The sequence below is a fragment of the Mesoplodon mirus genome (assembly GCF_964341445.2).
Source record: "Mesoplodon mirus genome assembly, chromosome: 15".
Lineage (NCBI taxonomy): Eukaryota > Metazoa > Chordata > Mammalia > Artiodactyla > Ziphiidae > Mesoplodon > Mesoplodon mirus.
Window position 1 is genome coordinate 15,298,692 of NC_138991.1, and position 21,931 is coordinate 15,320,622.

A 21,931-nucleotide genomic window follows, 5' to 3' on the forward strand; every position below is an offset into this window, starting at 1 on the left:
TCACACACACACATACACACTGTAAGGAGGATAGTCAGGGGAAAAGGAGAACATGAAACTATCTTTTACAAAGGGTGGGAGCAGATCTCAGAATTAAGATAAACTTGTCCACCAGTTCTCAAAGAGATCAAACTTTTTAAGAAGTTCAAAATCTGGAAAACAAATCCCTTAAAACAGAGGTCAGCCACCCTAAGACTAAAAAGTCTGCTCTGCAGCTTGTTTGTGTTCAGCCCACTAAGAATAGTTTTACATCTTTAAATGGTTGGGGGAAAATAAAATCAAAAGAAGTATGATATCTCGTGACACGTGAAAATTATATGAAATTCAAATTTCAGAGTCCATAATAGTGTTTTATCAGGACACAGCCACTGTCCTTCTTTTAAGTATTAATATTTAAGGCTGCCTTTGAGCTGCAGCGCTAGAGTTTGAGTAATTGTGACAGAGACCATCTGGCTCGCAAAGCCTAAAATATTTAGCTCTTTACAGAAAATGATGGCTGACCCCTGCCTTAAAACAACCCGCATTCACTGCCCATTTGGAAAGTCTCCTGTCCCTCAGAGGGCAGCGTACCCGGTTGGAAGGGCGCTAATCTAAATTCACGACCCTGGACAAGTCCTTCCTTTCCGTGGGCCTCAGTTTCCCCAGTTGCCCAGCTGTAAAATGGGGTTAGGCACAGTGATCTCCCGTCACCTGCCTAGCAGGGGATCGGGGATCCGGGTTGCTGGAGGCCAGGGATTCGGGTGGACTGAGCGGCCCGGTCCACGGGGCGGGTCCCTCGGGTTTCCAGCTGGGCCGGCAGGCGTAGCGCCCCGGAGGCCCAGCTTTCGCTGGGGAATTCCGGGAGGGGTGCGGGCGACGGGGGCGGGCCGGGGCGGGGCCGGGGAGGGACCGATCACCGCCTATAAGAGGGAACGCGCGCCAGCCCTGGCCACCAGCCTTCGCGCTCTCTCCGGACAGTGGTACGATGGCCCCCGCCCGCCTGCTCGCGCTGCTGTGGCTCCTCGTAGGCGCCCTTGCCGTCGCCGCCGAGTCGGTGGGTCCTGGGAGATCCCCGGGGGGGCGGACTGGTGCCTCCTTTGTTCCTGGGATCCTGCGATGCGGGGGCAATGGGGAGGGGGATGCGCCGCCCCCAGCTAGACGCAGAGGCCAGGGACACTTTGTTGGAAACTTGGCTCCAGGGTCCCAGGGAGGCTCCGGGGAGAGGGGGGTGGGGGGCTCCCTCGCGCGCCGTGCGCCCCCAGCCTGTTGCGCTTCCCGTCTCCCTCTGGCCTCAGCCCCGCCGCGGGCTCAAGGCTCGGACGTGACTAAGCTGGTGTCACCTCGTTTCCCCTCACCCTCTCGCCCCTTCCCTGGTGATCCTGGGGCAGGCTCGGAGCCCTGACGCCCCTTCTCACCCTCTAGAATCCGAGATGGCCTGGGAGTGAAGGGGGCTGCCTGTACTAGGAATGGGGAGGGGTTTAGGGTTCTGCAGGGCCTTGTTTCACACACCGGGGCAAGGAGTGAGCCCTGACCTCCGTTCTGGCCGCAGCCCTGCCACTGGCCTGTGGCTCCGGGCAAGGAAGGCCCTGCCCCTTCTGAGTCTCGATTTTCCCATCGGCACAAAACGTATGGGGGACTGGGACAGGAGGTGACCAGTGCTTCTTTAGGGTCCCTACAAAGTTGGGACGCTGATTTTTCAAGGGCGGACTGGAGGAGACGGTTTAGGCTCACCACTTGGCCAGGAGTCAAGCCTCTGCTCTCCGCCAGGAGAGCGTTTAGCGCTGGGGACACCTAAAGCTCCCACTTTGGGGTGGGGTGAAGGGGGGCTGGGGGAAGAGAAGGTCTCAGTGAGCCCCGAGGAGCCTCCCTCTCACCGCTTACTGGTCCCTGCTGTAGTTTACAAAGCCTGGGGCCCACCAGAAGCTCCGTTCGTCCCAGCAGCCAGCTGGGAAGGAGTGAGCCAGTCACATCTGGGAAGTTGGGGTGCAGGAATTGCTGAGAGGCAATCTGACCCCTGCCCTCCAAAAAAGCCTGGGCTTTGTGCTTCCTTGGTGCCCTTAAACCTCGGTTTTGGGGAGAGCAAGTCCAGTGGCGTCTAATCATTAATGTCCATTCTTTATGGGGCTCCTATTCCTCTGGGATTACTTAGGGGCGCTCGTTTCTGCCTGGCAGGCTTCATCTGAGGTATGGGTGAGACCCTGAGCTATACCCACCCCCGACCCCATCCCCACATACAACTGCAGCCCTGAGTGATGACAGCAAACATTTAGTGCTTATGATATTGTTCTAATAACTTTCTAATAGCTGTTGTAATGGCTCCATCAGCTAGTTTAATTCAGCCCTTCTGTTTACTGTTTTAAACTGGTCCTGAGGCTACAGAGGTCAACTAACCTGCCCAGGGTCACACAGCTGATAAGAGGCTGAGTCAGATGCAAATGAAGCAGACAGGCTTCCCTTTCTTTTTCTCTTTTGCACGTATCTTGACGTGTAGTCTGATGCTACTCTGAGTGGCTGCTCTTATGTCTCATCCCTGAGTCACTCTTTAGAATCCATAAAAGATTTGGGGTGGGCCAGCCACAAGGAATTGTGGAGTAGAAGGAAACCGAGGGCCAGAGTGAGGTGATGACTTCCCCAAACTAAGAAGGGCAACCTTGCCAAAAGGTGAGTGGCTGAGTTAGGACTCGAACCCAAGCCTGCTGCTCCCCGTGCAGTGCTCTAAACTAGGCCCCTGAAGGATGTGTTGGCGTCACAGTTGTGGAGGCATCCGAAGGAATGGCATGGCATGTCGCATCGGCCTGGGTGGTGTGGGGAAAAGGGGAAAGACCCTGGTGGTTGAGAGGTAACATGCCAGTCTCGGTTCAGGGGCTGCCAAGCCTGCAGGTGCTTGGGGGGGGCGGGGGAGGAGCAGGCAGCTGTGCCTGGGGACAGTCAGAAGGATATGGTTTGGGGGAGGGTATGTGGTGACCCATCAGCTGGAGAAGTGAGCCCTAGGCAGCTGCTTCCTGAGAGGGGTGTCCGTCTCTCTCAGCCTGACCTCAGCGCTCCCTTCCTGGCTAATGTTACGAGATCTTCCACCTTGAACTGAGTCACAGGGCTTCCCCCCTTTTCCCCCGCACCCTGCTCCCAGCACTTTTCCTCCCAAGGTTGTGGCCAGAAAAATCAGACCTAGGCACAGTTGGATTAGACCACAGAGATGATCCAGTCGACCCTTTTCTTTTTGCAGGCGGAGAAAATTGAGGCCCAGAGAGAAGGGTTTTGGTAATAACAGTTGTCGTTTATGGAGTGCTTTCCATATACCAGGTCTGGTGCATTTTATTCTCATAAAAACCCTAGCATGTGGGGATTATATTATGCCCACTTTACAGATGAGGTAAAATGGTACCATCTTGGGGTAGCAGAGAGCTCCCAGGCCATCAGAATCTCTGTCCTGTAGTCCTCCTCCAATAATGCTATTGGGGGCACTGCCCAAATTTTAAGTTTAAGCCAAAGGCCTGTCCTCCCCGTGGGTAGTGCCCTCCTTTCTGCCCCTTCAGTGCCACAGGTTTTGGGAAGGGAACCCAGGCTGAGCCAGACTCTTCTCTGTTTGGTGGGGCTTGCCTTCCTAAACCAGTTCTTCCTGTCCAGCTGGAAGCATTCCCCTGATCTGCCTTCCTGCCACTCCCTCCCTGGCCAATTAAAGGCAGCCTTGTTTTGGGAGCTGGACCCCCGCCCCGTGGTATTGCTGCCCAGGGGCACAGACGTGGCACCAGGCCCAGTCAGTTCTGGGGAAGTGTCCCCCATGCACCCCGTGTACTTTAGCTAAGAGATGTTTCTGGTCTTCTTGAGAATTCTCTCCTTGATTGCACAGAAGTAGTGGTGGGGACGGAAGCCCAGGGGGTCTAGGACCCTTGAGTGGCCAGAGAGAGTTCTTTGGAATTCTTAGAAGCCCAGAGAGCTACCAAAGGAAAATATTTGGGCCATGCTTTGGAGGACTCTGTGAGACTGGGTCCCTTTCTCTCTCTGGGTTGACATCCCCCATCTGTAAAATGGAGTTTGAACAGAATAGAGAGCCCCTTCCAGCTCGGATATTCTATTAATAATTAAGTAGCTACTCTTTGAAAGGGTTGTGGAAACCATAAAGACATCTAAGGCATTCCCTCCCTTGAAGAAACTTATGGTTCATGAGGGCATTAACATACCCCATCAAATTCTGAGCCCTTCCTCTTCCAGCCCGACACACCCAGGCCAGGAACTCTGCTCTATTCACTTTCAGTGAAATACCTGGCCCGTAGTTAGTACTCAGGAAATGTTAGTATGAATGAACAAATAAATGTATGCATGTAACTTCACTCTAAAAGGTGCACTGAGGTTATTTATTACTAACATGATTGCCTCCCAGTGATACTGTGAGGTAGGTATTATTATCTCCCTTTTTACAGGAAAGTGATGCTCAGAGGAATGTAGGGGCTTGCCAAGGCCAGAACCAGGTCTGTCAGGTAACACAAGGTGTCTGATTTGCAGGTCCTCGGAGAACATTCCAGATGAGGAAATTGGCTGGGTTCGATAGTAGATGCCTTGGGTCCTCCTTCTGAATCGCTGGGTGACCTTGAGCAAACATGCCCTCTGGGTCTCAGTGTCCCCAACTCTGGAATGAGGAGGTTGGGCCAAAGCCCTCTAAAGGGTCCTTTCTGGCGGGAGGAGGGGAACTTTCTTGGCATCCTTGGTTAAGAGCCTGCGCAAGAGGCAACGTTGGGGAGGCAGGTGGTGGAGACATTCAGCTCCTGCCATCCCCAGCTCCTGGAAACAGGGCTTTCCCAAGTACTTGGAGTGCTGAGCTGGCCTGAATGAGGGGGCGGGAAGACTGGCCTGGCTCTCCCGCCTCAGGTCCCTCTTGGGAGGAATTGGCTTCTAGCTGTCCTCAGCCTCCTGGACTGGTGGGTGTGATTTCCAAGTGACGACTTAAAATTGGGGGAAGGGGCTGGACAGGGCTCTGTGAGTCACTGGAGGAGAGTGGTAGCTGGCCTGCCTGAGTCACCCATTTCCTTTCAACCTCTTGGCTAATAGGGTGGCTCTGCAGTGGGCATGTTGGCATGGGCTCCAGAGTTTTACTTTGTCCTTTGGGGGCCTATTAGGGATAGTCAACTAGTGTCCAGGGCCTTGAAGGGACATACAGGAAATACTAGTACTAGGCCTCAGACCTTCACAGCGCCTTGCCTGTGTGTGGCCTTTGACGGAATAGAGTTCAGCCAGTCCTCAAAATTGACCTCTGCAACTGACCTGTGGTTGCCAAGGGGGAAAGGGAGTAGGGAAGGGATGGAGTGGGAGTTTGGGGTTAGCAGATGCAAACTGTTACACATAGAATGGATAAACAACAAGGTCCTACTCTATAGCACAGGGAACTATAGTCAATATCCTCTGATAAACCATAATGGAAAAGAGTATAAAAAAGATTGTATATATATATATATATATATAACTGAATCACTTTGCTGTACAGCAGAAATTAACACAACATTGTAAATCAACTGTACTTCAATTAAAAAAAAAAAGATTACTTAGAGCAAAAGAGAAAAAAATAATTACCCTCTGCAGAGCAGATAGTGCTTTTTCCCCCGCTCCCTTAAAGCAAAACTGAGGCTGCAATTGGTCTGAGTTTACAGAGCAAAGCTGGTACAGTCCAGATATGATCCCAGGATTCTGATTTTTCTGACGCTCTCTCTTGCTTCTTGGGATTGGAACATTGATTTGAATTTAGGCAGACCTGACTCCAGAGATGTGAAGCCCCCCCTCTTACTAGCTCCATGGCTTGGGACAGGCCACTGGACCGCTCCAAGCCTCTGCTTTCTGGTCTATAAGAAGATGGAGATTGTGGGGAGGCTTGTAGGAGATGACAAGGCCGCAAGTGAAGCTCTTAGGATCCCGCCTGGTAGGCAGGAGGCCTTCTTAGTGAAGGTTCCCAGCTTTGCCCAGGCTGCGTTGATGCCAGATGGTCCTTTCCTTTAAAGGATCCCGCCCCTGATCCTTTAAAGGATCCCACCCTCAGGGGCCCCAGGAGAGCTCTCTCCCCTCCCCCCAACAGCTGCAAGGTGGGAAGGGAGGAGTCTAGGGTGGGGCTGACAGAGCCCAAATCTCCTATCTGTTTGTCTTAGAAGTTTGTTAATTATCTGGATGGGTTGATATTTAAACAAGAACCAGTTCCCGGCAGCCCCACCCCTCCTGCGGGGATCGGTAGGAATCCCCCTGCTGGGCAATTTTTCAGCCTGGAGAGAGACGGGGCAGGGGGACCAGACAACCAGGACACTGCCCAGGCCTCAGGGGTTGGCCTCCCAGGCTGGAGGAGCCTTGTGCAGTAGGGGGAGGGCCTGTGTTTCCAGTCCAGAGGCCGAGGGAATTGCAAAAAAAAACGCCCTGGGCTCTGGGGGAGGGAGGGAGTGTGTTGGTGGACAGAAAAGGTACAGTGTTCTGGAATGCCAGTTTTCAGATATTTTCATCGTGTGATGCCGAGGGAGAGAGGAGAAGGCTTGTGTCAACAGTTGGGGCCTGATTTAACCCTAAGAGTTCAAGCCACCTGACTTGGGCGGGTTTGTTATTAACTCACTGGTGATCTTTGGGCGTGGTCCCCTCTGGCCCTGTCCCCTGGAGGCTGGGTGACTGGAAAATGGGTACGTTTCACAGTCAGAAAAACCTGTGTTCCCATCTCAGCTCTGCTGCTCAGCCAGGGACACGCAGTTCGTTAATAAGTCATTTGGCCGGTGTGAGCCCCAGCGTCCTCTATAAAACACCTGTAATACTCCGGGGTCGTCATCAGTGTTTGGCAAACTTGTGAAGTTCTGGTTTAAGTTTAGTTTATTATTAGTGGCTAGACAAGGGTTCTTAACCTGGCCAGAGGTTGGCGTGGGGAGGTGGTTGTCTGTGTGCGCGCTGAGAAACGTAAACCAGTAGTTATGGTTCTTGGGGTTCAGAACTTTTTATCCCTCTCACAGGGCTCCAGGAGTCCCCCAAAAGATCACTCTGTGATCCTAACAGTTCTTTCCAGCTTCAGCCTTCTGTGGTCCCACCCACCCACCCCTGTGACTCCCTACCTCCCACCCCACCCCCAGGCCCTCCTACTCAGCCCCTCCCCCCGCTTTACTCTGCATCCCCCCCTCCCCCTCCTTCAGGCTTGGAGCTCGGCTGCCCCAGTTTTCTCTGGCACAGTAGCAGAGGCTGCTAGTCAGGTGACACCTGGGGTAATGGAAAGGGGAGGCAGGGAGAGGCTGGTATGTGTGGAAACAGTGACTTGGTGGGGCCTCGCTGGTGGTGGCCAGGCCTGCGGGGACTGGCTGTACTGTTCAACCTCGGGGCATGGGGGCAGTGGTGACCAACGGCTGGGAGACTCCTTGCCCTGGGGAAGCCCGGCCAAGAAACGTCTGTGGGACAGACTGACCCGATCTGGAGCTGTGGCTTCCCCGAGTGGCGGGGGAGGCTGGGAAGGGGCAGGAAGCCAGCACCCAGGGCTGATCTAATCGGCCGAGACAAGGCTATATCGACTCTGCTCTAGAGAACACGGGAGGCTTGTTTATACCCCGCCCTCGGATCCAGCAGGGACCTCGGATCCGCTGCCTAGATTACCAGCCCAGCTTCAATGCACCTCTGTCTCTGCGGCCCTGAGGGAACCAGCCCCCTCCCGGCTGTCTCCACCGGTAATCGGAGCAGTCCCCAGCTTGGTTACCAGGCCTCCAGACAGAGGAAGGCTTGTCTCTTTGAGAATCGCCTTTCATAGGTGGGGAAACCGAGGCCCAGAGAGAGAATCTCCCACGATTATCCGGGGTGTTAGTGACAAGGATGCCGCATCAGCTTTGGCCAGGGGGATGTCCAGAGGCTCCAGAAGCTCCCCCCACCCTTCCCCTTCCAGCCTCTATTACTAGCTGGCACCCCTGGGTCCTGGAGCTGCCCTGGATGGGCAGGGGGGATTGGTGAAAAGCTGCTGGCAATGCCAGGCCTGGCTTCTCTCCTGAGCGATTGTGTTCCTAGTAACCCGACCTTGGAGTGGGCAGGGCTGACATTCGAACCCCCATCCCCAGACCTGGCTTAACCCTTCCCATACCAGCGCACCAGGTCCTGGATTTGTGTGTGGTTTCTTCTGGCCTTCTAGATATTTTTTTCATCCCCAAGGCAGGTCAGGAAATACCCTGGGGATACAGGTCCCCAAGTAGAGCTTCAAGTGTCTCTGGTCACTGCCGTTTGCTCTTTTTGGAAAAATGCTGTTGGTCTCTCCTCTGCCTCTATCTGCTTAGGACAGGTGCTCCAAGCTATGTGACCTTGTGCAGCTCTCTGCCCATCTCTGGGCCTTTCTCTCTTCTATCAGGGGGCCTGACTGGTGGTTAAAGAGTCTCTGGTCTCAGAAGCAAAATAAATACAAGTTATAGGGTATGTCCCTGCGCAGTTTGCAAAGCACCTCCCCACCCACCAACCACTTTTCTAGCAATGCAACTGCTTCTACAACTTTTCCCAGGTCTCTCTGACCCTTTGAGCACTAATCCCCTTAGCCAGAAGGAAGGCAGATGGGGATTAATAATAGCTGCTACTCACTGAGCACCTGCTGTGTACCAGGCCACGTGCTGGGTCCCTTGCACACCCCAATGCGTTTCACTTAATCCTCATCCTTCAGCAAGGTGCTACTAGCCCTGGTTACAAAAAGAGGAAACTGAGGCTTTAAGATGTGAAATAAATGCCCGGGCTCGTATAGTTAGGGAGGGATAGGGCTGTGGTTTGCTGGTGCAACTGCCTTTACAGGTCATCACTCTGGTGGTGGATCCTTCCATTTCTACCAACATGCAGAGTCCTGATTGTGGCACCCAGGTTTTGCTCATTGTAGGGGGTATCTGACCCTTCAGAAGGAGGATGGGGGAGGACCATGCCTGTATCAGTGGCCCCTTCTGGGGATCTCCTGCCAGGACCACTGTGCTGGGTTCAGCAGTTAGGGCCCAGGGTACTCAGCGTCCCAGCTTCCCCCCAAATTTGGCTTGCCCAATTGACCTTCTGGTCTCACCCCCCAAAAGAAGGGTCGAGTGTGTCCCTGACCCCTGGGGGTGGCTTCCTCCCCTGGGGAAGGGCCAGGTGGAGGAAGGCTCACCTCTCTTTTCCTCCCACCAGTTCACAGTTAAGCAAGCTCTGACCCTGAACTTCTCCCCGGCGTCCCAGCCAAGTTTCTGTTCTTTTGTTTAAGCAATATCACTTTTACCTTTGTTTACTCCCTGACCAGGGGAAGGGGTGCCCTGGAGCCCTGGCCTGGAATTTGTATGCTCTGGGCTGTGGCACTGGGGTGGAGAGGTAAATTGTGGGTGGCAGTGAGAAGTCTGGTTGTGGCTAAGACATGGTCTTGAGAAAGATCTAGGTTTGAATCCCAGCTCTGTCGCTTTCTAGCTCTGTGACTTTACATGAATGACCCAACTGAAGCTCTCTTTCCGGCAACATGGGTAGAACACCTTACAAGGCTGTTGTGCGAATAAAAAGAGCTCAAACGGAGAAAAACCCAGCTTGGTGCCCGGCATGTCGTGGATACTAGTGCCTAGCCCCATGATTTTCCTGTGTGACTGAAGCTGCAGGACTTCGCAGTAGGGTTGGTGACTTTTCCTAGCTTCATGCCAATCGCCTAAGGACTGGATGTGGGTTATATCTGGAGTGACAGCTGCTGCCCGTGGATTTGTTGAGACCTTTAGGGGCAGCCCAGACCCTAGAAGTGGGAAAGGAAGACAAGTCCAGCCCAGGAGCCCAGAGACCTAGGTTCTTTTTTTTTTTTTGAATTTTTATTTATTTTTTATACAGCAGGTTCTTATTAGTTATCCATTTTATACATATTAGTGTATACATGTCAATCCCAATCTCCCAATTCATCCCACCCCCACCCCCCACCACCACTTTACCCCCTTGGTGTCCATACGTTTGTTCTCTACATCTGTGTCTCTATTTCTGCCCTAGGTTCTTTTTTTTTTTTTTTTTTTTAGGGACCTAAGTTCTAAGTCCAGTTCTGCTTGGGTGACCTTGGCAAAGGCCCTTATCTTTTAATCTGGGTAATAAAGTGAGATGGTTGGGCCTCAGACACCTTCTGTAGGTAGACATTAGCCTTTACAGCACAAAATAGCGCCTACCTTTTCTATGGAGAGTCTGGGGAAGCATCCGGTATCTCTAAACCTCCAGGCAGCAACCCCCAGGTGCCCACCAGGGTCTGCTTATTCAGCTGCTGATTTCTGTTTTGTGTCTATGAGTAGGACAAAGATATAGAGAGACCTGAGGGCCCAGAGAGGGTGCCTGTGCGTGCACACACGTGTGACCACACGCTCCCTGGGCAGGGATGGGGTGAGCCAGGTGCAGGGTGGAGTCCCTCTCTGGTCAGGGCTCAGCCTGGCTGCTGGGGGACCTGGTTCTTCAAAGCCACCTCAGACTGAATGGGCCTTGTCTGAAAAGAGGGTGGGGGAAGGGAGGTCTCTTGGCATCCCCCCACCCACACACACACAGAAAGGGATACTTGCCCACAATCCCAGGGAGCCTGGTTGAGTCTTGCTGGCCTAGTCTTAGGGATTCTGCCCACTTGGGAATTTCCCTCTTGTCAGGGGTCTTGGGCAGAGAAGGGGCCACTTCTGGAGTTGACAGGATTTAATTTCCTGTGTCCTCCATCAGTACGCCCCACAGAGCTCCTCCTAAGCCCTTTGACTTGCTGTAGGAGGGCATCTGGGCTCATCTAATGCAGCCTTTAGGGATCCCTGCCCAGTTATTTATTTATTTGCTTGTTTGTTTGTTTATGGCGCACCACACGCCATGCAGGTTCCTTTAGGGATCCCTGTCCGCTTGGTTATTTATTTATTTATGGCACACCACATGGCATGCAGGTTCTTACTTCCCCAACCAGGGATCGAACCCGTGCCCCCTGCAGCGGAAGCTCAGAGTCCTAACCACTGGACTGCCAGGGAATTCCCAATCCCTGTCCTTTTAGAGCCGAGATAGGTATCTGATGGGATCTAATCCTGGCTAATTCTGGCCATTCCTGACCTTAAGAAAAGTTATTCATGCTCTCAAGGAACCTGGTATAAAAATGAAGGGTTAGGGGCTTCCCTGGTGGCGCAGTGGTTAAGAGTCCGCCTGCCGATGCAGGGGACGCGGGTTCGTGCCCCGTTCCGGGAGGATCCCACATGCCGCGGAGCGGCTGGGCCCGTGAGCCATGGCCGCTGAGCCTGTGCGTCCGGAGCCTGTGCTCCGCAACGGGAGAGGCCACAGCAGTGAGAGGCCCGCGTACCGCAAAAACAACAAGAACAACAACAAAAAATGAAGGGTTAGGGATGACCCGGTGACCCCCAAGATGGCTGAACTGAGAATCAATCTAGTGTTCAGCCTGGGTTTTGCTGCAGACTTGGTCTTCATTTCCTGATGTAAAACAGAGCTATTACCAACCAGTCAGCGTGCTGATCCCATGGGTTGTTTTGAAACACTCCTCAGCACTTTCACCCACTAAAAGAAAGGCAGGATTCATAAATAACCAGTCGTGGCTCCTGGGAATGAGAAGGTAGGGGAAGGTCTCAGCCTGAAACAACACAGTGTTGGGACCCCAGCCCCCGTCTTGAGGACTTTGAGCTCTGACTGGTCTCCAGGCCAGATAAGCAAGTTGGTCAAAGTACCTTCTTTCCCTCCTGGGCTGGGTTTGACCTCCGCTTGACAGGGCTCCCTCCTAACCGAGGTAGGTGGGCACTCTGTGTACACGTGTGTTCATGCATGTGTTTATCCGTATGTGGCTAAAGGCTCAGGTGACCCATGCCTAGGTTCTGGTCCAGTGTGGGCCCTTTCTTGCCTGGGTGATCTTGGGCAAGTGACTAATTTTCTGAGCATCTCCCCGCCCCCCACCTCTTAATACTTCTGCAAATCAGGGTTATGAGGAGGAGCTCATTCACGCTAAGTGCTTAGTCTGGTAAGCTGCCGGGGTCCTGCTGTTTCTGATTCTGGGCCCCAGGGGAATTTGCAGCGGGAGATGGGGGTTGAGCACAGGGACCCCACCCTAGGTACAGGCAGCTTGCGCAACCATGGAGGAGCTGCCAAACTGAAGCCACAGGCATGGGGCTGTGCGGGGGCTGGAATTCCAGCGCGGCAACCCCACAGCTCCTGATTCCCGAGTCATGAAGTCACCCCTCACCAGGGCTTAACCCCTTCTGGCTCCCCACCCCAACGTGTACCAAGTGTTCAGCAGAGATTCTCGCCTTGGCGGTGGGAGGGGCTTGCCTGCCCACTGCCTTCCTCCCGGCCTGACCCTGCTCCCTTCCGGGAATCCAGCTGCCCTTGACAGGGTGGAAGGGGACCTGATATGATAGTCCGGTTCCGCCCACCTCTCCCCGGAAGCCTGGGCCCCTCCCACAGATGGTAACCTTGTCTTAGGAACGGATGTTCCTTCTCAGGCTCTCCCCTGTGTCACTGGCAAGTCTCCGCTGGGTGGAGGACAGCTTGGGGCAGTCAGAAGCAGGCCCCTGGCCTCTTTCCTCTCTGAGCTATGTAGCTAACTCACTGTGTGGCCTTGGGCAAGTCACTGCTGTGTCCAGGGCTCATCTTGCAAATTCTGTGAAATGGGAGGACAGGACCTCCCTGGGCTCCAGCTGGTGTTCCTGGTTCTGAGGAGACCTTCCACCCCCTGCAGTTAGGGGGTTGGGGGAAGTAGAACGTCTTGGGCAGGGGTGTGTACTGAACGTATTCGAAACCCTGACGCTTCTGGGAAATAGTAGGCACTTTAACATTTGAGTTCATTAGTGAAAGAATGAACTTTGCCCAGGGCTGCTCTTCAGTGGGCAGAGGAAGGCTTAGCCCAGAAGCTAGGGGGAAGGGTGGTGCGCATCCCAAATATTTCCTGACTCTCTTGAAGAAGCTTTGTTTTCCACTCAGCTCAACTTGAGGGGATGGGAGCAGGGTAGCTGATGTTCTGTAGGACCTGGGGAAAGTTCTTCGCCTTCCTGGATCTTTCATACTTTCTCTCTGAAAGCTTCTCAGTGGGGATGGACCTAAGATTCTGCTGTGAACAGCTAGGGCCCCAATAGGTGGCAGCTGAATGATAGATATGGGTCCTGCAGTGGATGGTCCGTGAGGGCAGAGGCAGGGCTTACTTGGCACACCGCAGAATGACTCTGGGAGATGTTTGCAAGGCTGAATACATGAGTGTGCTCATGTACTCTTGAGTCCCTAGCTCCGGGCAGAGCCCTGACCCGAACCTGTCCTGGGGTGTGGGTGAGCCAGCCCTGCCTGTCCCAGCCCAGTCCGACTCAGCTGGGAAAGTTGTCCTGGACAGGACGAGACCAGCACCAGTGGCCCTCTCCCTGCCATGGGTGACTCAGCTGTGATAGCATCATAGCGCCCTGGAGTGTGGATGGGGAACACTGGCTCTGAAGGCAGGCAGCCCTATGTGGAGTCCTCACTTCTCCATCTGCTACTCCCGTCACCAAGAGAAAATGATTTAATATCTTTGATACCCAGCTTCCTCAGTTATAAAATGGAGTTAAAGACTGGCCTTTAGAGTTATTAAGAACAGAGCCTGGCATATAGCAAGTGCCTCAGTACAGGGCACCTAAGACATTTATATTCTGTTTATGACCACCTTTATATTTTTATTAGCCCAGAATGGGAATGGGATTTATCTAAGGTCACACAGCAAGTTAGGGGCCAGGAGGGGGCCAGGACCCAGGTCTCCAGGCTCTGGCCTGATCCTCTTCCAGCATCCCAGCTCACCTTCCTGAACGCCCACTTCACTGCCTCTCCAGGGTTCAGGGGCTGCTACAGAGCACTGGGGGGCGACTGGCTGATGTGTCTCCTGTTTTTACCCTAGATCAGAGAAACTGAGGTCATCGACCCCCGAGACCTCCTAGAAGGCCGACACTTTTCCGGAGACTTACCGGACGACGAGGATGTTGGGGTACCTGGGCAGGAGCCCCATGACTTTGAGCTGTCTGGCTCTGGAGATCTGGGTACGGAGGGTGTGGTGGGCAGGCCGGGGCCCAGGGCTGGAGGGAACCCATCCTCTTCCTCCTACAAGGGTGACCCCACCTTGAAGCTTGGATTTTCCTATCGTGCCCCTCCCCCTAAAAAGGGAGGAAACAAAAGTTGCCGGATCAACCCATCCCTGAGACCCTCTCTGGGCAAATGGTTTGTTGCTTTGAGTTCAATTTTAGTTCTACGTTTTCTTTGCGCCAGCCCGAACCTGTCCACCTTCGGACAGGGTTGGGTGGGGTGGGCGTGGGGAGGAGGACTGCTGAGTGTTTTTCTTCCTTTGAAAAGGAAAGGGAGCAGCTCAGAAGCCTGGGGGCAAGGTGACGAGAGGTGTGGGTGGGAACTGAGAACAAACCCCCTGCTTCAGAGGGGGTTGGGAGTAGTGAAGGGGCCCAGACCAGGGGCCGGTAACTCTCCTGGTCTTCTGTGACTTCCTGGCTCTGGCTGCCAGGCTAGACAGAGCTGCAAGAAGCATCCCTCCTATGTGTGAGGTGGTGTAATAATTTGAAATTTGAGCTTTGGAGACACGTAATCCCGAGTTCAAACTGCCACTCGGTGACCTCTAAGCCTTGGTTTCCTCGTCTGTAAGATGGGAATAGAAAAGACAGTGCATTGGTGTCTGTGTTGTGGATTTGGGACTGAGTGAAAGCCTTCGGCATTTACCACACACTCAGGAAATACACGAACATTGCAATTTCTAATATTTACTATTGCAATCTAGATTCTTCTCAAATGAATCCCCTGGAGATCTTGTTAAAATACAGATTTTGATTTAGTGGACCCTGACATTCTGCATTCCTAACCAGCTACCGGGTGATGCTGTTGGTCCTGGGATCTATATGGAGCAAGAGTTTGGAGCTGACAAAAAAATCTGCCCAGCTACCAGCTCAACATTCCTGTGAAAGAGCCAGGGAGGCAGGTCTCAGGACCCCCATTTTACAGATGAGATGACTGTGGCTGGGGTGGGAATGATCACCTGCTGGACACTGAACATTTGGGGGCCGATTGTGAATTCGAACTCCCACCAGCCCTGGGTCATTGACCTGGGGGTAACCGACCTCACATTCACACGGCCTTTCTGTCCTTACAGATGACTCAGAGGACACCCCGATCTTCCCGGAAGTGATCCATCCCTTGGTAAGCAGCTACACACTTTTGCCTCTCCTGTTCTTAGTACCTCTTGAGTGAAGCAGAATAAGTGGGAGTCTGACCTCACTCTGCAAGAAGGCTTCTATTTGTGGCCTTGGACTCTTGGGACAGGCACAACTGTGGGTCATGGGCAGGCCATCCTCTCTGCAGGGGTAATCAGTAAGTGATAAACACTTAGATGTGTTTCCAGCCTCTTTTTTGGTGTGCATTTCTAGGTATTTCCCAACATGAGTATCGAATTATACATACAGTTCTATGTACTTCGTTTTTCACTTAAAGTGATCATGAGTATTTCCCCACGTAATTAAATGTCTTTCCTGTTCATTCTTATGGCCTCTGCGTAATCAGAGTTCACCCGGTTTCCCATTGATGGAAAAGAGGTTTATGATTTTTTGATCCTTCAATGACAAAACTACAGCAAGCATCTTTTACACAAATCTCTGATTAGCCCCTTAGGACAGAGTCCCAGAGGCAAACTTGCTGCCTTAATGGAGAAGCTATTTCTGCAGTTTTGCCAAACCACCCTCCAGAATAGAATAGTAATATTCTGTTACTCTAGAATATTCTAGAACACCTGCTTCCCTGTGCCCTTGGTCACATTATTCATTCCCCTTTTGGGACAGATTTACTAGAAAAGTTGACAGCCTAATTGTTGAGAGGTTGTTGCTGATTTCTGCTCTAGGACCACGTGGTTGGGCCAGCGAGATGCAGAACCAGATTCCTCACCTGGCTGAATGTCCCTGTCCCCTGCCCTGGGTCCCTCCCCAAACCACGCTGAGTGTTGGTCTCTTTTCCTTCCCTCTATCCAGGTGCCTCTAGATAACCACATCCCTGAAAAGACAGGGAGCCGGGTCCCCACCGAACCCAAGGAACTGGAGGAGAATGAGGTCATCCCCAAGAGGATGTCACCCTTTGATGGGGACGAGGATGTGTCCAACAAGGTGTCCATGTCCAGCACAGCCCAGGGCAGCAGCATCTTTGAGAGGACAGAGGTTCTGGCAGGTAAGGTCCCATGCTTCCCACAAGATACCCAAAAGGGGGAGAGGGCTTCAGATGGGGGCAGAATAGAGCTTCAGGCAAGGATGCCTCTAGCCCATTAGGCAACTTGGTACCCCTTCCTTACAACCCCTGGGTGCCCTGGAGCCTTGAAGGATGACACTTCCCTTAAGAGGTGACTCTGACTCTGTGTGCAGCCTGCTGGACAGAGAGGAAGAATTACATCTCAAGGGCTAAAAAAAAAAAGATGTTGAGTCATTCACTTGCCATAAGTCCTTCTCTTACTTACAAAGCACTTTCCCAGCCTGAGTTTAGCACCTGGGGAGTCAATTATTAAAAGTTTAACTTCCCTTGAAAACTTCCCTTGAAAACTTCCCCTGAAAGCCCAGAGGCTCCTTTGGGTTGGGCTGTCTTCCCCTCCCCCTGCTGTCACTTGGCAGCCTTGTGACCTAGGCTGAGAAGCTTTCCAGCCTCAATTGATGAAGTGACCCTCAGCTTCCTTGTCTGCAAATGGGTACAGTGCTATCCCCTTGGGTTTCATGACTTCATGAAAAGTAGAAGCTAGGGCTTCCCTGGTGGCGCAGTGGTTGAGAGTCCGCCTGCCGATGCGGGGGACACGGGTTTGTGCCCTGGTCCGGGAAGATCCCACATGCCGCGGAGCGGCTGGGCCCGTGAGCCATGGCCGCTGAGCCTGCGCGTCCGGAGCCTGTGCTCCGCAACGGGAGAGGCCACAGCAGTGAGAGGCCCGCGTACCACAAAAAAAAAAAAAAAAAAAAAAAGTAGAATCTAAAATAACTTGGCAAACTGTAAAGGGCTGTTCTGGTTTGTTAGTATAGTTCACAATAGTAGATGGTATAGTATAGTATTCTAGTAGTAGGTGGCACCCAGGGAAACTTCATGTGCCAGATTAAGAAACAGAGGCCTAGAGAGAGTACATGTTTGGCAAGAGCTGTAGCATTCTTGACTATAACGTGCTGTGTGGCGAAAGCTCTGTCCCGGGGAGAGACTTCAGGAGTGGCTCCGTCTAGCCTGGCTATGGGGCCTTCAGCTGGGGTGGTATTTGGCTCCTCTTCTTCCCTGGCAGCTGTGGGCGTCTCCAAAGCCGGGTGGGGGGCTTTGTCAGAGGGAACTCCCTTTCTGGCCAGGTTCTACAGGCCGAGGGCCAGCCTGGATGAACCAGCCTGGTGAAGGGGCACCCTGGGCCCAGGCTGGGTTTTTCCTGTCTTCTGGCAAGCAGCTGGGCCGGCAGCTCCGAGGAAGCTGGAGGTACAAGGAAAGAGCCCTGTGCGCTGCCTGCAACCAGGACAGATAAAGGATCTTGCCTGCATCTTGCAGGGTATAACCCCTGGGGATATTGGGCCCAGCTCAGCGCTGACCCTGGCCCACGGGTCCCTGAGTCAGTGTTCTTTGAACTTTACGTGTGATGTGGGTGGGGTGAGGGATGCTGTCGAAACTAGAGGGGCCCTTAGAGACCTTTTAGTCTTTGTAAGTTTCAGACTATCTGGTGGAGGTTCAGAGGTAAAGCCTGCCCCATCTTTCTTCACCCACAGAGTTTCACTTTTATCTGGTGGATGTGGGATAAGCATAAGGTTTTGGCTTTTACCAACTAAGCGTTCTACTGCTTTTAAAGAAAAACGTAAAAACCACTGATCTAGTCCAAACAACTGTTTCTTATACATAGAGAGACTCAGACCCAGAGAAAGCAAACCGCTTACTTTGGGTCGCATAGCAAGAGAGAACCGGGTCATCTCAATACTTCCAACGGAGAATTACACAAGTGTGAGATCTTCAGTTGAAAAGTTATATTGTTGAGCTAGCTGAGGTGGGACCCTCCATTCCAGTAGCTTTTAAACAGCACCTGGGACTTTATCAAGTGCTTGTCATGTGCCTTGTGATTCATGCACCTGCCTCATTGAGTCCCCATAACAACCATATCTGATAGGTATGGTTATCTATACTCTTACAGATAAGGAAACTGAAGCTTGGAGAAGCCTAGTCACTTGTCCAAAGGCACAAGACCAGACAGTGGTAGACCTGGCATTGGAACCTAGGACCACAGGCACTTCTGAGACAGTCCTTGAGCCATGACCTTGTGGGGAATCCCAGCACAGACCAAGGGTCTAACAGAGGAGTCATCAGAGGGAAAGGCAATAGACACGGGAAGGGGGTTGATACCTGATAGTCCACGTCCTTTTTCTGGTATTTCCTGGGGGTACTTTGTTGCTGCTTTTTCATCATTTTAGTCAAGAAAGAGCCTGATTTGGTTCTCTGCCACTCTCTCCCCATTCTGTGCATGGATTTGGAGTGTGTGCAGGGGCAGAAAATTAATCTTCTTAGGTTAAGACTGAATTAAGGGACTCAATCTGCTACAGAAAGGATTCTGGGAGATATCCCTGCCCACTCAACAAACAGGAGTGAGCCCTCCGGACAGCCTGGTGTCGTACAGAGAACATAACGTTCACCTGAAAAGCCCACATCTGCCTGACACTAACCAGGTGCCCTCAGCCAGTGTTCCTCTCTGAGCCAAACTGTGTCATATATGAAACACCTACTATTGTGCCAGAATGATTCAGGGTGCTAGGAACACAGACATAAACCACGAAGGTTCATCATTAATGAGTATTGAGCATATGCTATGCACTGTTCTGAGCTCTCTAAGTGGATTAATTTATTTAATCCTGGGGACAAACCTATGAGAAAGGTATTATTGTGTCCTTTTTGCAATGAGAGAGATGAAGGAATTTTATTATTTAGATCCCGCAGCCAGTTAAGTGGCAGAGAGGGCAGTGGAACGTAGGCCTTAAGCACTGAGTTCGTATGTAGGGACATAAACCACATGTATAATTTTTTTTTTTTGGCCGCACCGTGCGGCACGTGGGATCTTAGTTCCCCGACCAGGGATAAAACCCGTGCCCCCTGCAGTGGAAGCGTGGAGTCTTAACCACTGGACCACCAGGGAAGTCCCAAACCACATATATAATTATCTATAAGGTAGGAGTGTGGACACATTCGCATGTGGTAACTGTGTATGGTAGCATATACCTGCGTGTGTATAGAATGTATATACCAGTCTATAGAAATGTAGGTCTGCACAGGGATGCATGCACACGGGGTCAGCTAGAGAGCTCGCTGTGCTAAGGACCATGGGGTAAGTAGGTTTAAGGGGGATTTCCACAGCCTGCAGTTTCTCTTCTTCCTGGCTCAGGGCTGAGCTGGGAGTTGGCCTGGTGTTGAGAAAGAACCTGGCTTTGGACTCAAGCAGATGTGGGTTGGAATGGTGCCTTTGTCACTCTGGTTCTATGGTTTTTTCGGTGACTTACAGTGACCCCCTTCTCATTAATGAGGTTGTGAGAATCCAATTCAGTAAGGCACCAGCAGAGCACACCCGGCGGGGGTGGGTGGGTGGCTAGGACGTCTAGTGGTAGGAGAACCGACCAGGCGGAAGTGGCCAGTGTACCCTGAGGTCCCGACGGGCAGCCAGCTCTCACCTCACCGCTCCCCTCTCTCCTCTCCAGCTCTGATTGTGGGCGGTTGCGTGGGCATCTTCTTTGCCATTTTCCTGGTCCTGCTGCTGGTGTACCGCATGAAGAAGAAGGATGAAGGCAGCTACGACCTGGGCAAGAAACCTATCTACAAAAAAGCCCCCACCAACGAGTTCTACGCCTGAAGCTTCCTCCTGAGCACCTGCTTGGACTTTACTACGGGCGAGGGCCGCTGAAGGATTTCGAAGGGTGGACATTAGGGGAGGGGGAGGGCAACCCAGTCCTGATCTATCAGCATCTCCAGCTCCGATTAGGGTTTCAGTGTCAGAAGAGACATCATCTTCTACTGTTCCTGCCTGCCTCTTCTTGATTCTCTGGGCCTCCATTGTCCCAGCAGAAAAACAGGGTTAAACTTGGCCTTTCTCAAGGCCAAGTCTGGGATTGGATCGTTTCTTCATCTTCCGGTTTAGAATCGAGGCCCAGCTGAGAGCCTGTACTGAACAGGCCTCATCCAGAGCCTTTCTAAGCTATTATGTGAATCCTGCTGGAGGTCGGCCCCCACCCCCGGCCTTCTTCCCTCCCTCCATTCCTTCCACAGCCTGACTCCTCTGCCAGGAGCTGGGGGAAGGAACCAGAACCATCTATCTGTACCTGGAGATGTGTCCCTCAAAGAGCACCTGCAACCACACTATGAGAGTCTGTGGTACACCTTGGGCCATTCTAGGCTCTTCCAAGTGACTTTTGGAAATCAACCTTTTTTATTTGGGGAGGGTGGGGAGAAGAGCTGAAAGTTCATTGTGAAATGGACTTGTAGAATATTCATAAGTCTATTTTTAGTGGGATTTTTTTTTAATGGTTCATTCCTTTGTACAGAGCCTCTCTACCTGGGCAAGAGTACACAGAAGCCGAGGCATTCTCCTCCCTCTTGCACCTTTCCACAGTACCTGCTAAGTTTGTATTTAATGTTTTTTTGTTTTTGTTACTCGAAAAAGAGAGAAGAGTCGGAGATATAATTTTTATTAATTTTTTTTTTTTTTTTTTTTTTACTATTTATAGCTTCAGACAGGGCCTCTCCTTTCCTCTTGCCTCTTTTTCTTTAAATCCCCTCCCCGTGTTTTGTGTTTTTTTAATTCTTCATACTTCCCTGCTTATGACCTTGGCCCTTTCTAAAGCTGCTTCCTCTAAGAAGCTTTTGCTGAAATATAGTTTTCTAGCAGATCCCAAAACATAACCTAGGGGATGGTGGGATATTTGTGTCTCTTTTTCATGTAATATATTATTATTCTTCCTTGGTTCTAGCAAAATAGATAAATATATTTTTTCAGGAAATAGTGTGATATGATATTCCCATGTAAAGCTGGCTGGGTGGTTGAGTGAGTGAATTTTTGTGTGGCTGAGTGGATTTTTGCCTCTTTCTCTGGTCCTGTTCCTTGGTGCCTTCTCCTGATTGGGCTGGAAACCTTCTCTCTAGCATTTGCTTTGAGCTTAGCTGGGGTTCCTTCATTTGCTGTCTCCTAATTTAAGAGAAAATTGGAGAGCTGTGCTATCCAATATGGCAGCCACTAGCCACACTGAAATCAATGAAAACTACACGAAGTTAAACATTCGTTCCTCAGTTATGGTAACCGCATTTCAAGTGCTCAGCAGCCACATGTGGCTGGTGGCTGGTGTACCAGACATGTAGGCAGAGCCCACTGGCAACTGTTGGACAGCACAGCTCAAGAACTAAGCTGGTTTAACAAGTCACGGCCCCAGTTTTGCTGAGATGACCTTTGTCTCCCTAGACAAAGGGGGACGGGGGAGGGCTGATCAGGCCCTGGCTCTGGGCCCTGTTATCTGTGACCCTTCCTCTCCAGAGAGGAGAGGCTGGAGAGGCCTAGTGGCTTAGGCAGGCCACATCTCCTGACCCCATTGGCTGGAGTTGCAGGGGGGGATATTACCCTTGCTTCCCTCACCTTTCATCACCATAACCCCAGGGTCCCAGCTGGCTGGGTCCTCTTCCTCCCCTGGTGTCCTTTTCCTCTGGCCATGTTGGGAGTGAGCACCTCACACTGTTGTCTGTTACTGATTTTTTTGATAAAAAGATAATAAAACCTGGTACTTTCTAGATCGCCTGCCTCTATCATTTTTAAGTTCATCAGACATCCTTTCCCTTGATCTCAGTGGAGCCTGAGGTAATTGCTGCCAGACACCAGAGGCAGAGATGTAAGATGCCAGGAAAGAGCCTGGAAAGGAGGGAGGAAAGTCAGAACGTGCACACTGGCCTGTGGGCCATGTCTTGCCTACCTCGGACTTTTGTTTAGGCGGCACCGTGTTTAAAAAACAAACACAGAAATCCTTGAATTAGTTGCCAA

General features: G+C 51.9%; 1 protein-coding gene across 1 annotated transcript; it reads left to right on the forward strand.

Moving 5' to 3' along the window:
- Positions 1-937: 937 nt before the first annotated feature.
- On the forward strand, positions 938-21,684 carry SDC4 (syndecan 4). Its single transcript, XM_082643534.1, has 5 exons — positions 938-1,033; positions 13,790-13,928; positions 15,041-15,087; positions 15,909-16,101; positions 19,611-21,684. Exons 1-5 carry the CDS (start codon positions 965-967, stop codon positions 19,760-19,762), a joined length of 600 nt encoding a protein of 199 aa, XP_082499660.1. The 5' UTR covers positions 938-964; the 3' UTR covers positions 19,763-21,684.
- The last annotated feature ends 247 nt before the right edge of the window (positions 21,685-21,931 follow it).

What these genes read in the sequence shown, in the direction of transcription:
- SDC4 (XM_082643534.1), top strand. Translation starts at nt 965, where the DNA reads ATGGCCCCCGCCCGCCTGCTCGCGCTGCTGTGGCTCCTCGTAGGCGCC. An exon ending in GTCTGGCTCTGGAGATCTGG is followed by an intron (nt 13,929 to 15,040) that starts GTACGGAGGGTG and finishes CTGTCCTTACAG; the next exon opens with ATGACTCAGAGGACACCCCG. An exon ending in CGGAAGTGATCCATCCCTTG is followed by an intron (nt 15,088 to 15,908) that starts GTAAGCAGCTAC and finishes CCCTCTATCCAG; the next exon opens with GTGCCTCTAGATAACCACAT.